Source organism: Enoplosus armatus, chromosome 22 (genome assembly GCF_043641665.1).
Source record: "Enoplosus armatus isolate fEnoArm2 chromosome 22, fEnoArm2.hap1, whole genome shotgun sequence".
NCBI classification, from domain to species: Eukaryota; Metazoa; Chordata; class Actinopteri; order Centrarchiformes; family Enoplosidae; genus Enoplosus; species Enoplosus armatus.
In genome coordinates, this window is record NC_092201.1 from 1355001 (window position 1) to 1371285 (window position 16285).

The 16285-nt window shown below is 43.1% G+C and overlaps 1 protein-coding gene across 1 annotated transcript in view; it reads left to right on the forward strand.

The window, feature by feature from the left end:
* LOC139304925 (leucine-rich repeat-containing G-protein coupled receptor 5-like) overlaps window positions 1-9160 on the forward strand; it is a 25196-nt gene extending 16036 nt beyond the window's left edge. Inside the window, exons 7-20 of the mRNA XM_070928837.1 lie at window positions 339-407; window positions 639-710; window positions 1235-1306; window positions 1419-1487; window positions 2414-2485; window positions 2781-2846; window positions 3176-3247; window positions 4189-4260; window positions 5601-5726; window positions 6515-6669; window positions 7251-7334; window positions 7753-7996; window positions 8187-8341; window positions 8430-9160. Coding sequence (XP_070784938.1) covers window positions 339-407; window positions 639-710; window positions 1235-1306; window positions 1419-1487; window positions 2414-2485; window positions 2781-2846; window positions 3176-3247; window positions 4189-4260; window positions 5601-5726; window positions 6515-6669; window positions 7251-7334; window positions 7753-7996; window positions 8187-8341; window positions 8430-9160 — 2059 coding nt within the window. The remainder of the gene's footprint in view (window positions 1-338; window positions 408-638; window positions 711-1234; window positions 1307-1418; window positions 1488-2413; window positions 2486-2780; window positions 2847-3175; window positions 3248-4188; window positions 4261-5600; window positions 5727-6514; window positions 6670-7250; window positions 7335-7752; window positions 7997-8186; window positions 8342-8429) is intronic.
* Window positions 9161-16285: the final 7125 nt, after the last annotated feature.

A 16285-nucleotide genomic window follows, 5' to 3' on the forward strand; every position in this document is an offset into this window, starting at 1 on the left:
AGTATAGATCTGTTCTGACATCTAGCATTTTCATTCCCAGTGGAGAGGGTATTCCCATTCTAGGACAGACGAAATCCAGTATACAGTTGGTATTCCCAGTGTGGAGCAGTATGCTGTTCCCAAAGTAAATAACAACATTGCCTAATATTTATAATATAATATAAATACTAAACTAATATAACCCAGTTTATGGTTGACATTCCCAATTGCGATGTAACATATCTGGTGTAGCAGTGCTAATCCCAGTCCAGAGCAGGTATTCCCAGTCTGTGTGTGTGTGTGTGTGTTCTCAACTTTCCCACTAAGTTTCTTCCCTGTCATTCATAACTTCCTCTCAGGGACTTGAACTACAACAGTCTGGTGGAGTTTCCGACGGCCATCCGTTCACTCGGTCACCTCAAGGAGCTGTGAGTCCGAACTGTTTGTGTTTTATTGAGAAAGACAGAATTCATGTGTTCATGGACGCAGAAGAAACTTCCTGTTGAAGTTTCTTGTTTTGGTTGATTTGAATCATTTTGATTGACGGTTGATAAAAGTGATTTTAGAAGCTGAGGAGCGAAGATGAAGGAAGTTGATCCGACTGTGGATCAGGAAGGAAGGAAGGATGAAAGCTCATTTCTGATCTGTTTCCTGTTTAGCGGTTTCCATAGCAACAACATCCAGTCTATCCCGGAGCAAGCCTTCACTGGGAACCCCTCCCTGATCACCATGTAGGTACCGCTGATCGACTCATACTAATATATGTCAACGATCCAAACTCAAGGCCCACTTACCAGCTTTTTGAGGAGCTTTCAACTCCATTGAACTTCTCGCCAGCGTTGGATTAAAAGTTAAGCTACTAAAAGTGTCGTGGATGAGATCATAACAGCTACTGAGCTCGCACGTCAACAGGTCCGTCTCCATAGAAACTGATGATGATGACCGTGTGATGCAAGAGAAAGCTGGTAAGGGGACCTTGAGTTAGGATGGTTTTCTCCAACTGCTTTAATGCTTCATCATGCTTCTGTTTTGTTTTGTTTACGTTTGATGTAAAGTCTTGTTGTGGTGCTCTACAGTTACATGTCCTCGTCTTAATGTCTGTCGTCGGGTGAGAAATCGTATTTCAGTAAATTAAAAGTGACTTTTAGGAGTTAAGGAACTGTTTTATTTTCATTGCTTCAAACTGGACGTGAAATACGATATGTGTTGCCACGTGTGTTAGTGTACTGATGATGAAGCTGTTTGTGTTTTATAGATTTTTCTACGACAACCCGATCCAGTCTGTTGGACGATCTGCGTTTCAGAACCTCCCAGAGCTTCGCACGCTGTGAGAAAACACACACTGAATGAAAGCGGGACAATATTTCTCTGTGTTTCCTCGACGCAAAGCTGCTTCTGTCCGTTTAAAAACAAACACAAACTCTCCGTCTGTTCCTCAGCTCTCTGAATGGAGCGGCAGATCTCACCGAGTTTCCAGATCTGACGGGAACCAAGAGCCTGGAAAGCCTGTAAGACACACACACACACACACACAGGAATGCTTCATATCTGAGTGTGTTTGCTGTTGTAGCCGACATCAGTGTGTGTTTTGAGAGCTGAACCTCAAATCAAACTGCTGTTATTAATACGCTGCAGTTATTATTCTATCTGACAGACTGTAACTTTATTTTCCTGCAGCTCGGCCTGAAATTAAAACCCCCTTTTTTCTCCTTGTTGTGACCCAGTTTTCCATGTCATAATAAACACCTTCACGACGTTTATTTTCTTGTATTTTTCCATTTCAACTCATTTCTGAAAGCAGTGTGTGTTTAACAGTAACCTCAGGCTGAACCAGTAGGTGGAAATAAAAAGTCCAACCAAACAAACCGTCACACATTCTTCAACTCTCTGCTTTTAAATGATCCCTCCCAGTGTTACTGAACGCCTCAACATCCTGTCGCAGCAGGACGTCGAAGGGAGGGACATTTGGCTAAATATTAACATCCTTTAACGTCAAACTTTCTCAAAACAAAGTAGGTATTTTATTAAATTTTACAATAATGTAGAATAACTCTAACAACATGCCTCTGATGAGGTTTTGTCTCTTATTGTATGTTATATGAATCATTGTTTAATATAACACAATCCGTTTACTCCAGGTCACCTTAATATCACCTGAACACACCATAGTACATTTGATGCACTTGAACACACCATAATACTTATGAAATGCTCCTACACACTCAATCATTCACCCAAACGCATCATAGTGTACTGCGTTGGACCCTGGCCTGGTTGGGCTCATAGTGCAGCAGGATCAAGATCTAATGCCCCTCATCCTTACCCTGCCTGAGTGCCCTTGAGCAGGCTGTGACCTAGATGAACACATCCAACATGTTTCTTTTGTCTGTGTGTGTGTGTGTGTGTGTGTGTGTGTGTGTGTGTGTGTGCGCAGGACGATTACAGGAGCTCGGATCACCTCTCTGCCCAGTTCAGTGTGTGAGCAGCTTGTAAACCTTCAGCTGCTGTGAGTTTGAAGTCTACAGTCGCTCCTGCAGCTCTGTGAGGCTGTACTCAGGCACAGCTTTGAGCTAAATGCTAATATCAGCTTGCTGATATGTTAGCATGCTAACATGTGCTAATCAGTGTTAATTTTGGCACCTGATATTTATTTAGTTTGTCTCAGACTTTTGACAAAAATGCTGTTTATCTTCGTTCACTGAATATATTTTGAACTGTATTCTCCGCATGCTGCACCGTGATGCGTTCACTGTGTTTTGGACTTTTGAACTGTGATGACAACTGAAACTTTCTCTCCGCAGTGACCTCTCCTATAATCAGATCCAGACTCTTCCCAGCTTCTCCGGCTGTGAGAGCGTTCAGAAGATGTGAGTTTAGTTACTTGGACGCTGTCATCATTTTATTTTTTATCATACGCCGCAGATACTTTCTCACATGTTCTTTTGGTTCAGGTACTTTTTATTCATTTTCAGACCTGTAAAGCCTCTAACACACAGTCATCTAATCTGCCTCACAGTCCCTGTGTTCTTAACAGTTACTATAGCAACCAATAAAGTACAGCCAGCTGTGCGCTGTGGGAATAATTAGCACGGTTGTAGTTTGACCAATCAGATCGCTGTCTTTGCTGTGAAACAGATTGATCAGCGTGATGTAATGGAAATATGTGTGTGTGTGTGTGTGTGTGTGTGTGTCGCAGTGATCTGCACCATAACGAGATAGAGGAACTGGAGGAGAACACCTTCCACGGTCTGATGTCACTACGCTCTCTGTAAGAGCACACACACACACACACACACACACACACACACACACACACACACACACACACACAGTGAGTGCGCAGGTTTAATTAGGCTGCAGATCCTGAGCAGCGATCCGAAGATGCCCCCTTTAAATACTTCCAAATGGAAACGCACACAGATCCAGGTGGTCTGGCGGTTGATGGGACAGGTATGAAGCCATAGTTTGGCTCTAAGTCAGGAATCTACACAGAAATACTACGACTGATAGTCAGTGGTGCAAGAAGTACTTTTTACTTAAGTAAAAGTAGTTATACCACAGTGTAGAAATACTCTGTTACAAATAAAAGTCCTGCATTCGTAATCTTAGTAAGTAAGTAAAAGTACACAAGCATCAAAACTACCAAAAGTAAACATACTCATCATGCAGACTGGTCCATTTCAGAATCATTTACATTATATTATTGGATTATAATTATTATTCATCACTTGAATGTTTCAGTGAGCTCATTTTAATGATTTCATATACTGTTGGGTAGTTTAATCTATAATAATGCATAAATACAATAATTTATGTTGTATTATAATTGATTAAATTGTGTATTGATAATCTAAATATGCAAAGTAACTAATTTTGGCAAATAAATGTAGTATGCACGTTTGTTTTACTTCCAACAGTCCGTCATGCCTCTCTGAACATTATGACTTATTTTATTATGGTATTACAGAAGTAAGAGTATTATACACACACTTTGTTTCATCCCGGGATTAGAAACAAAGACCGGCTGTTGAACGAGAACCCGTGGTGCTTTTTCATTTAATCCACGTTAACACGCTGACACAACAGCTCAGCACCCAGAGTTCACTGGGAGATTAAATCAACTAGATACGTCCACTCAGGTCGGATGTGATTTGTGAATAAAAGGTTGCTGGTTCAATTCCCCGACTGCCTCTCTGTCCGTGTCCGTAGTGATTTATCGTGGAACAGATTGTCCTCAGTGAAGCCGAACTCTTTCTCTGCTCTGCCTGCTCTGACCAAACTGTGAGTAACTACACGTCAACCACAACAACCTCATCATCACCAAAGTATCTTTACTGGTTCTTACAAAACAAGGCATTGTTAATTAAAAGCTAACACGTGAGAAGAGCTGTTGTGGTGTTTCTTCTGAGTAAAAACATCCAGATTAACCTGCGAAACAAACAACAACAAAGAAAATCCCTGAACATCATGCCATTTTTCACTACGACAGAAATGAGTCGTATGGAGGAAATCTCAGGTGAATTCAGTTTAGATCTGGTCGTTATTCAAATGTACATTTGTCCATGAACATAGACGTCAAAGTGTGAACTGGAGGAAGCGCAGAAATAATGTGTGGGCAATGTCCAATATCTCAAGAAGGAAACCTCCCTGTTAGCTCAGAGCGTAGAATTAGCTATTAGCATCACAAGCTAATTAAATAAGCTAATAAATATAGCCTGTATTACTGCTAGCTGCCATTTCTCCCTGGCAGTGATGTGAGGTAGTTAGTGCACACAGATATGTAGCATGTTGTGGAAAAGTTTGGGAAATGAGTGCCACATAGAAATTTACCTTTCAACAGTAATTTTGCTGGTTTCCAACCAGGCGGTTTATTTTAGATAGAGATATTCCCCCACATACCTGATCTTTGTCTCATGTACAGTTAGCTAGTTTAACTACTTTATATACGGTTAGCTATTTCTAACTACTATATATACAGTTTGCTTGTTTTAACTACTTTATATACGGTTAGCTAGTCTTAACTACTTTATATACAGTTAGCTAGTTTTAACCACTTTATATACAGTTAGCTTGTTTTAACTACTTTATATACAGTTAGCTTGTTTTAACTACTTTATATACGGTTAGCTAGTTTTAACCACTTTATATACAGTTAGCTTGTTTTAACTACTTTATATACAGTTAGCTAGTTTAACTACTTTATATACAGTTAGCTAGTTTAACTACTTTATATACAGTTAGCTAGGTTTAACCACTTTATATACAGTTAGCTAGTTTAACTACTTTATATACAGTTAGCTAGTTTTAAGTACTTGGAAACTTACCTCCTTGAGCGTTGAACAAATCATTAAAAGGAACAACATGAGTAGTTGGCAGAACTAGTGTGTCTGATAACAGCTGCTTTTTTGTAAGAGGTCGAGGTGAAATAGTAGTACAGTAAAATGTACAATATTTCCCTCTACATTGTAGAAGTATAAAGTGGGATAAAATGGAAATATTTAAGGAAAGTACAAGTACCCCATAAATGTGCACCACTGTTGAATTCTGTGATTAAGTTATTGGAAAGTCATGCAAAACATGTAAATGACTGAATGTTATTTATCTCTGTTCCCTCTCTGCAGTGACCTGTCGTCCAATCAGCTGTCCTCTCTGCCTCTGATTGGTCTGCAAAGTTTAACTCACCTGCGACTGGCTGGAAACACACAGCTGATGGATTTAATACCCCGAGAGGACCTGCCCAAAGTCAGGTGAACACACACACACACACACACACACACGCATATATAAACAAATGAAAGCTTTTTTGTATTAAGACACATTCCAGTTAAACCACAGCTCAGTTACCACAACTGAAACATGAAATACCAAACAAAACGCTGCCTGCTGTGACGCTGGACCTCCAACATGGCTGCCGGAGGGGGTGGGGGGGGGGGGGGTGACATCACCGACAGCCCTGAATCCACCTTGTTATCCGGCTCAGAGTTTAAACTGCGGTTGAAACAGACCTCAGCGTAACGATTTCGACCTCTCATTAGTTTACAGCAATCCAAACACTACTGCTGCCATTTAGCAGAATTTACTTTTAACTGGAAAAGGTTTGAATTTACAGCCACTTAACTGCTGATTAATGATCAGGAGTGTTTAGATGTCTCACACACACACACACACACATACACAAGTCTAATCTAGTCTCCATTGTGTCCATTGGAAAGCATTTAAAGTGACACTCCACTATAAAGTTGCCTTATATGAGCGTGTTTGGACGCCACTGGCTCAGAATAATATATGTATTATTTTGAAATGACCCTTTCCTGCATAATGAGTACTTTTGGTAAGTAAAAATAATACTTGCTATGTACTTTTACGTAGTAAATTTTCTACTACAGGACTGATACTTGACTATTTCTACACTGAGGTACTTCTACTTTTACTTAAGAGATCTAAGTACTTCTTCCAGCGCTGTAAACAACAAAGATGTTAAAGGGGTTTAGCTAATTGTTTGTGTGTGTGTGTGTGTGTGTGTGTGTGTGTTCAGGGTGATGGAGCTTCCTTATGCCTTCCAGTGCTGTGCCTTCGTCTCCTGTGAGAGGAGAGGAGGAGGAGGAGGAGGAGGAGGAGGAGGTTCATCCTGGGAGAGAGAGGAGGCAGCAGACTCTACTGGGAAAGAAACCTCCGTCCTCTCCAGCCAAGGTGACACCAAACACGCGCCATCACATCTACAACAATATACTTATAGTACAGGAGACACTGCCTCCATTGTTTCCAATGTAAACAAGATGGCACCCAACAGGAACCACATCAAGTGAAGCGATTCAGGAGCATTTACTAGCTAACTGCACCATCAGTGCACAAACGTATCTGCTACTTTATACTTTTTTACTCCACGACAATTATCTGACAGCTGTAGTTACTGCACACATTAAACATTATTACATTAACTTTGTTCTCTTGTTTTAAGAAAGGAAGGTGTTTAGGACCAGATTGTAGCCAGAATTATCTTCTTATATTGGAGCTTCTGCACTGTCTGAGATTGAACTGCCCAACTGAACAGAAAGTAGTTCAAACCAGCCCCCCCCCCCCTCGACCGGCTGCAACAGCAAATGCTGCTTACACATCGCTATCAACAGTATTAACAATCTAATAATATAATCTACATACTGGATAACACTTTGCACATACTGCAGTGAAACTAACTGTGAAGAGTGAAGTTATATTTCAAAGTAAAGGTCTGTGAATGCTGACGTGCTGCTCTCCTCGCTGTGTCTCTGCAGTCGATCAGGACTGGGAGGATTTTCTGATGGAGTTTGAAGATGAACCCAAACTTCAGCTCTCTGTCCACTGCAGCCCTGCGCCGGGTAACACACACACACACACACACACACACACACACACACACACACACACGTTAAAACAGCTGCAGTGAAATGCTGTTAACAGGTTAATGCTTCAACTGTTTCACACTAAAGGATACACTGTCGAACTGTCGGTATACTTCAACACATTTTACATGTAATACTTGAATACTTGAGTACTTTTGAATGAGATTTTATTTATTTTGATGTTACTCAAGGACTCCTTACTAAAGGCGAGGTTCCCCCTGTCCTGTCTTTCAATGTTAATATGAGTTTTAATACTTTCGAGGACCATAGTCTTAAACCTTCAGGAAACAATCCACATTTTAAGAACATTATATTAATGTCTGTGAGATTTATTTCTGATTTTTTTTTTTATTGATTGTAAAGTACACTGATATTTGGATTAATTATCCTCCAGGACCGTTCCGCCCATGCCTCCATCTGCTCGGCAGCTGGTTGATCCGTGGAGGGGTGTGGCTCATCGCAGCGCTCTCATTGGTCAGCAACAGCCTGGTCGTCCTGTCGGTCTTCTTTTCCCCCGCCACGTCAGTGACACCACCCAAGCTCCTGATTGGTCTACTGGCCCTGGTGAACGGCCTGATGGGAGTGTGGAGCGGCTGGTTGGCGGCGGTGGATGCCTGGACGTTTGGCAGCTTCTGGAGGTACAAAATCGAATCAGAGGGACTCCGGGGACTTGGGAACTCTAGAGCTTTTGTGGGGACTCTGGGAATACTGTGGTTTGTGGGGACTCTGGGTTCTTGGGGGACTCTTGGAGCACTGTCATTGGGGAGTTGTGTGGACCTCTTACCAAGAGGGGGAAAAGTTGTTGGTCTTCATCTCTTTGTGTTGCAGGTACGGGGCGAGGTGGGAGAGCAGCTTCCTGTGTCGACTCAGTGGCTTCCTGTGTGTGTTTGCGTCGCAGACCGGCCTCTTCCTGCTCACCGTCGCAGCTCTGGAGCGATGTCTGGCCGCCGCCGCTCGCCGACACAAAACCGACGGACATAATGGTGAGAAAAACATGCACACACACGAACACACACACATCTGGAGAGTGTTCCTCAGGTCGGGTCTGATTTCACTTTCCTCCCCCTCCAGGTCGCTCCTCGTCGCTGTTCTCCGTCCGTCTGTCCGTCTGTCTGTGCTTCCTGTTGGGCCTGGCCGTCACGCTGCCCCCCCTGGTGGCCGGACACAGTAGTACCTCCCTCTGTTTGCCGCTGCCTTCCTCCTCCTCCTCATCCTCCCTGGCCTTCTCCGTCTCCCTGGTGCTCCTCGACTCGTTGTGTTTCCTCCTCATGACGCTCGCCTACACTCGCCTCTACTGTGGGGCCAACAAAGCTCCACCCGCCGCCGAAGAGGAGGTGGCGTTGACTCGACATGTAGCCTGGCTGCTCTTCTCCGACTGCCTCCTCTACCTCCCCGTCGCCTTCCTCTCCTTCTCCTCCCTGCTGCGCCTCTCTGCCGCCGGGCCGGAGGCAGCGAAGGGGGTGCTGCTGCTGGTGGCTCCGCTGCCAGCTTGCGTCAACCCGCTGCTCTACATCCTTTTCAACCCGCTCGCCCGGCAGGAGCTGGCAGCGCTCGCCAAACGCACCTGCGGGGCTGTGGGGGTACCCAGACTCGGCAGGGGAGGAGGAGGAAGAGGAGCTGGAGGAAGGTCGAGGCCTAACGTGATAGATTCAACGTATGACGAGGACGCAGAGAAGCAGTCATGTGACTCGACGCAGGCTCTGGTGGCAGTCGGCGGCACGAAGGAGGGAGAGGAGGAGGAGGGAGGAAGAGGAGGGAGTGAGACGCAACATTCGGTGGCGTTTGTTGTTCCGCATCATTAGACTGACACACAAACACACACACGGTGTCCGAAGTTCTCACCTGCCAAATATCTGAACGACGACTCGAAGACTCGCCTGTCGCCTCTTCTTGGTTTTCACCAGACTAGAACTGGTGATAATTTCATGGTCGTGTTTGGTCTCTTTTGTCCCAGATGGCCACCGTACCCTCTCTCAGGTGTTGGCCAATCAAATCAAAGCAAAAGGACTTGCAGTGTTTAAATTTCAATGTCTCAAATCAGACATATCAACAGAAATGATTTTGGAAAATTGACTTAGATATTGTTGAATTGGACGTAGAGGATCCACACGGCCTCAGCTTGACTGTGTAATCTGATTACCTGCAAATTTGTTTAGGAGTTTGTACCATTTCCGTACAACATAACGAAGGCGAGTCCAACACTCTCATATTGTGGCTGTAATGAACACTGCAGCCTGTAGGGGGCGCTGCCAAGACTTTCGGCAGGTGAGTCAAAGACACCACACACACACACACACACACACAGATACACTGCAGACTGTGCGGTAGCAAATGTAGCAGAGGACAGTGAAGGTACATGAAGGTGCTCACCATGTACAGAACATAACGCCGGTTTGAGTCCAGCTCTCTCTCTCTCTCTCTGTTTATCCTTGTCTCTTTATCATCTTTGGGATTTTTCTGCTGCAAGGACCAGGAAGTCAGATCAAACAAGAATAAAACAAGAAGAAGAAGAAGAAGATCTTTGCTCTGCTTGGGACTTTTCCGCTCTCTGATTGGTCAATTTTGAAATATGACACGATTTACAGCATTGTGTTACCAAACATCCTACCAAATGTTCTACCAAATGCTGTTGAGCATTGTGTGTGTGTGTGTGTGTGCGCGTGTGTGTGTGTGTGTGTGTGCGTGTGTGTGTCTGCAGCTGATGTGTTTTTACGAGTGTGTGTGAAAGCTGCAGCGTCTGTGTGAGTTTTGTCACAGAGTCGACCCCACAAACTGAAAACAGGAATCAGAAGACAAACAGGATTAAAGACTGAAGAAGACCATGTTCAGCTGCTGAAAGACGTCCAGTGACAAAGTTACGTTTTCTCAAAGGAAAGGATTGTGGAGTTTTCTTTACATTTTATCACAAAACTCCCGAAGTATTTTCTGTGTTGCCACAGATAATAACTGCTGAATTTTGGGGTGATAATTGTTGTTGAATGGTGAATTAAAAAGGTCCATACAGGAACCATTTAGAGATCACATAACACCAGATGTCTACTGTTAAAATACACAATTTAAGGACTAAAATGTGTCTTTTTGTCATTCGGGCCCTCCACCTACTCTCTGTTTCACACCCAGAATTTGAGTTTTTCAAAAACGTTCTCCAAAGTAAATAAACCTGAAAACTCAGACGCTGTGTTTTGGTGTCGACCTAAAGCTGCTCAGATACAGTCAGCGGCTGCGTGTCAGCAAAGTTAAGAGGACGACGACCCTCTGTTGCCTCTAAAGCTCTTTAATTTACAATGTGTCTCCACATTTCATCACCTGCTCCGTCCTGCTGCTCAACACACTGTTTTGTTGTTTGCTGACCAGAACTGGACGAAGAAAACAGCATGTTCAGGTTCAGCTGTACAAAACTAGTTTACGTGACAGAAGAGACCCCTTATGTGTGACTGTGTGTGTGTGTGTGTGTGTGTGTGTGTGTGTGCGTGCAGTAAATGTGTGTACATATTGTTGTAAATACAGGCTACTGTGACAATCCTATTTTCCTATTGTGTGGACTGTGAGAAATGTGTTTGCTGAAATAATGTTTATAATGTTTGTACTTACATTATGGGCCCATTTACACTCGTCACTTCAAGTGTCTCACATCCGGATTGAATCCAGATTCGATTTTATACACTTTCATTTAGACTAGTCTCGCGTCTGCGTCTCCAGGTATCCGTCTGGTCGGACACACTCCGGTCCAGAAGGTGGCGCCATTACCCTTAAAGCTTTACTTAAGTAAAAATCTGAATGCAGGACTTTTACTTCTAACAGAGTATTTCTACACTTTGGTTCTCCGATCCAGGACGCATGAAGTGACTCAGTGTAAATGGGGTTCAAGATAGTGATGCAGCCCAGAAAGGGTTTCAACACATCCTCAGTGTTTTGTTTTTGTTTTTTTGTTTCGTTACAAACTGTAAAAGTTGAAAGTTTCAAACCTGCATGAGTCTGAACGTTCTACTAAACTAATAATCCGTCATGAATGTGTTGCACGAACATCATCCACATCCTGAAGAACTGCATCAGCTTTTTACACGAATCCCATGCCAGCTTAGAAAAGTCTTAATTCAATGTTCACTTACTGGCTTTCAGCTGCAGTTTGCTCAGTAACACATATATGACCTGCAGACTCAGTGATAACAACTGATCTGTCTCCATGACAACTGAGCAAAAGACGTGAGATGTGGTTGAAAGCTCCAGAAAAAAAGTTAATAAGTGGACCTTGAGATAAAAAAAAACGTCCAATGTGGTTTGAAAATAAAAAACAAAACTTGTGCATTTGTATTTGTAAAAACACTTTTACTGTGTTGCTGTTTTGGTTTCTAACGTATCAGTCGTATCAAAGCTAAAACAAGACCCCGCCCATGCATCAGGTGGGCGGGGTCTTGTTTCCATGGCTCCGCCCCCACCTGCTGCCATGGAAACAGAACAAAAAAAAGCATCAACTGTTTGAATGTCCGCTGTGTGTGACAGTTTAACTGCTGCACTTTCAACAATGAGCACTTAAAAAGTAAAAAAAAATAAGTTCAGAAGCTTTTTCTTAAAATCAGAATGATTCAAACTTCATCTGTTTTCTCTTCCTGTTGTAAGCTTTTGTAAAATATTTGAATGTTATGAGTCATTTTAGTTTGAGTGAAGTTTTAGTTTGTGACGTATATATAAAACAACGATGTGGCTGTAACTGCTCTGAGGTGTGTTTTATTGCAACACAGTGGATCATCATGCATCACTCACTTTGAATGAATCCACAAACAGGCTGCTGTGACTCATTCAGGCTAAAGAGAGGTTTGAATATAAACAATTACACAGTGATCCGAGCTCAGCAGAGCCATGAACTCCTCGTTCCACATCAGCAGATACTGAAACGTGTCTGCGGATTTAAAAGGCGTTTTTTATAAGTAGCTTATCATCAATGAGCATCTTCGTTAGCTACAGCAGCTTCTCAGTCACACAAAGTATTTTCACACATGAGGTTTTTCTGTCGTCAGTCTTTCTAAAAAGAAGAATACAACGAAATACATTTTTCTGAAATAAATAAACACCTCATCTCTGCTGCAGGCTGGAGGCTCCAGGCTACATTAGCCGCTACTAACTCCCAACTGTCGACGGCCAGGTTGCATTGTGGGTAATGTAGGCGCCAGGTTTTGACAAGGAAGAAGAACGTGTGGAATAAAAAACAGATAATATCTCGGATAACACTCTCATGTCTGTACGGTAAATATGAAGCTAAAGGCCAGCAGCCGGTTAGCTTCAGAGCTAGCTAGTTAGCCTGGTTCTATGTAAAGAGTGCTTTTACTTTTAAAGTACCTTTTCCTGATTACACTTACATACTTTTACTTAAGTGACATTTTCACTGCAGGATTTTTACTTGTAATCGAGCATTTTTACAGTGTGGCATTAGTCCTTTTACTGTCAGTCAGAAACAATAATCCAGTTCATCTTTAAGATTCTGGTTTGACTCTGGTTTGTGTGTCACGGTCGCTTCAGCCGTGTAGATCAATCATTACCTGATGTGACTTATTGCAGCATCAGCTGTGCAGACAGTGATCAGAAACCAGGATCAGGTGTTGAATTGTTGTGGTTTCCGTTTCTAGAAGTTCATAGAGAGTTCTCTGTGTTTCCTTCATCGGGGAGTCAGCTGTCAGTCAGGAGAAAGTAATTCAATTAGCTTGTTACTTTACAGTTAACAGTGACGCACGGTTGATATTTATAAGTCTGTTCCTACTGAAGAAGACGTGTGATGTGATAGAAACATGTCCACTGAACCTTTTGTAGCTACAACAGAAGAACAAAAAGAAAGCCAAGGTGAGTCACACTGAGTTTATAAAGCAATCGCACAATTACTCAAATAATGAAACCAGAGCGCTGAGTCATTGTTTGCTGTTTTTGAGGTGATTTTATTGAATTTAAAAGTTCTCAGTGACTTTCACATGAACCAGGAGAGATTTAAGGAGTCTGTCCATCTTCTATAACTGGAGCAGAAACTGGCGTCTCTTCTTCTATGGTGGATTTACTCCATGAAATGTGTTACATGATTTGTTAAACATTTAATTTGATGTGTACAATTTTAAAAAGTTTTCTTTTCTTCAGTACATTCCATAGATGCAATAAGTGAGAGTCAATAATCCGGATTATTTCTTAAATTCATTTAAAAAACAAACAGATTTTCATTTCACATTAAACTTTTCAGAACCAAAGTTTGTTGACGTTTCGAGTTGCTGAAACATTTTCAGACTCCTGAACTGCTGCAAGTATTTCTGTTTCACAGTATTAATATGTGTTTGATTTTGTTTGGTTTTGTTGTTGCTGCCGTCTTGATCAGGTCTCCCTTGAAAAAAAAAAGTTTCTAACCACAGTGGGACGCAGCTCTTTAATAAAGGTTAAAACAATAAAATAAATAAAATAAATATTCACAGCACAGCAAGAACAGTGGTGGAGGAAGTATTCAGATCCTTTACTTGAGTATAAGTACTAATACCACACTGTAAAAATACTCTGTTCCAGTAAAAGCCCTGCATGTAAAATCTTCCTGCAGTAAAAGTCTGTGAGTATAATCAGTAAAATGTCCCCCAGATGTCCCCTGTGTCTGTCCTCCTGTGTCTGTGTCTGTCCCCCTGTGTCTGTCCTCCTGTGTCTGTCCTCCTGTGTCTGTCCTCCTGTGTCTGTGTCTGTCCTCCTGTGTCTGTGTCTGTCCTCCTGTGTCTGTCCTCCTGTGTCTGTGTCTGTCCTCCTGTGTCTGTGTCTGTCCTCCTGTGTCTGTGTCTGTCCTCCTGTGTCTGTCCTCCTGTGACTGTCCTCCTGTCCTCCTGTGTCTGTCCTCCTGTGTCTGTCCTCCTGTGTCTGTCCCCCTGTGACTGTCCTCCTGTGTCTGTCCTCCTGTGTCTGTGTCTGTCCTCCTGTGTCTGTCCTCCTGTGTCTGTGTCTGTCCTCCTGTGTCTGTGTCTGTCCTCCTGTGTCTGTCCTCCTGTGTCTGTGTCTGGCCTCCTGTGTCTGTCCTCCTGTGACTGTCCTCCTGTCCTCCTGTGTCTGTCCTCCTGTGTCTGTCCTCCTGTGTCTGTCCCCCTGTGACTGTCCTCCTGTGTCTGTCCTCCTGTGTCTGTGTCTGTCCTCCTGTGTCTGTGTCTGTCCTCCTGTGACTGTCCTCCTGTGTCTGTCCCCGTGTCTGTCCTCCTGTGTCTGTCCCCCTGTGTCTGTCCTCCTGTGTCTGTCCTCCTGTGTCTGTGTCTGTCCCCCTGTGTCTGTCCTCCTGTTCTAGATTCTGTCATTAGAGGATTATTCCTCCTCATTAATGTGAAGCAGGATGTAGCTGTTGGAGTTGAGGTGGAGCTCATTCTGAACTATCAGCTAATGATTATTAGTTCACTGTGGATGAATCAGCTGATTATTTTCTCCATTAATGGATCGATTGTTTGCTTTGTAAACATTCTGCCGTCACAATGACACTAACACAAAACAATCCTCCATCCTGACTGCGAGAGGAGCTGATGTTGTATCACCTGGTCGGCACGGTAACACTGTTGTTGCCGTATTCTGGGATTCAGTTCACCGATAAGAAACACAATACTGATAAGAAAGACAATGGAGTGTGTGAGTGTGTGATGATGATAAGAGAACAGTGGACAGAGGAGTTATTGTGAAGCAGAAATTATTTTTATGTTTCATTCACAGAAGCAGCCAAGAGGTCAGAGGTCACAGAAAGTGTCTTCAGCGTCATTCAAGGTTGAAAGGGTTCTGTTCGGTTAATTTCCTTTATGTTTCAGTTAAACTGAGCCGTGCTTTGAACAAATCAACAGCAGCTGATAAACTGACGCCTCAGAACTTTGTTCTGTCCAAGAAACTTGATTCTTCTTGACTCGATAATTGTTAGAAATTCATGGGCTCATAAAATGAAGCATTACCATTTCATTTCCCAACGTAAAAATCTTCAAGCTGTTTTAAAGACGTCTCCACTCTGCCCAGAACTAAATGAAACTCTGGAGGTCTGAATCTTTTATCTGTTTAAACTAACTAAAAGTAATGAAGGTGGAGGTGGATATTTTTTTACTTTATTTTAATGTTCTACATGGACCTTTAAAACGCATAAAACACATCAACCGATACACAAGAGACAGAACACAATCTCAGCAGTTTAAACTATGATCGTACTAACTGACCAACCTTAACAAAGTCGTTGTTGTGCCCAAATCTAACTTCTTTAGTCTTTAAACTTCCTGAGTCTTTAGGTAAAACAGCAAAATATTCATATGGGTTCATTTCTTAAAGCGGCTATAAGTGATATTTTTATAATAACAAGCTTTATAGTGACTCCAAGCTCCTGGTCTGTCTGTCCTGGTTCGCTCTCGGCTCCTGGTCTGTCTGTCCTGGTTCACTCTGGGCTCCTGGTCTATCTGTCCTGGTTCGCTCTCGGCTCCTGGTCTGTCTGTCCTGGTTCACTCCCAGCTCCTGGTCTGTCTGTCCTGGTTCACTCTGGGCTCCTGGTCTGTCTGTCCTGGTTCACTCTCGGCTCCTGGTCTGTCTGTCCTGGTTCACTCTGGGCTCCTGGTCTATCTGTCCTGGTTCACTCTCGGCTCCTGGTCTGTCGGTCCTGGTTCACTCTCGGCTCCTGGTCTGTCTGTCCTGGTTCACTCTCGGCTCCTGGTTTATCTGTCCTGGTTCACTCTCGGCTCCTGGTCTGTCTGTCCTGGTTCACTCTCGGCTCCTGGTTTATCTGTCCTGGTTCACTCTCGGCTCCTGGTCTATCTGTCCTGGTTCACAGACAGCAGACAGACTCAGTTAGAGACCAGCTGCTGAACACGGTGCAGCATTTAGCGGCTAAAGAGCCAGATGTTTCCCTCAGGAGGTGGAGGAGACCAAACACAGAGCTAACAGAGAGAGAAAAACAAATCCTTGTTGAAATATTG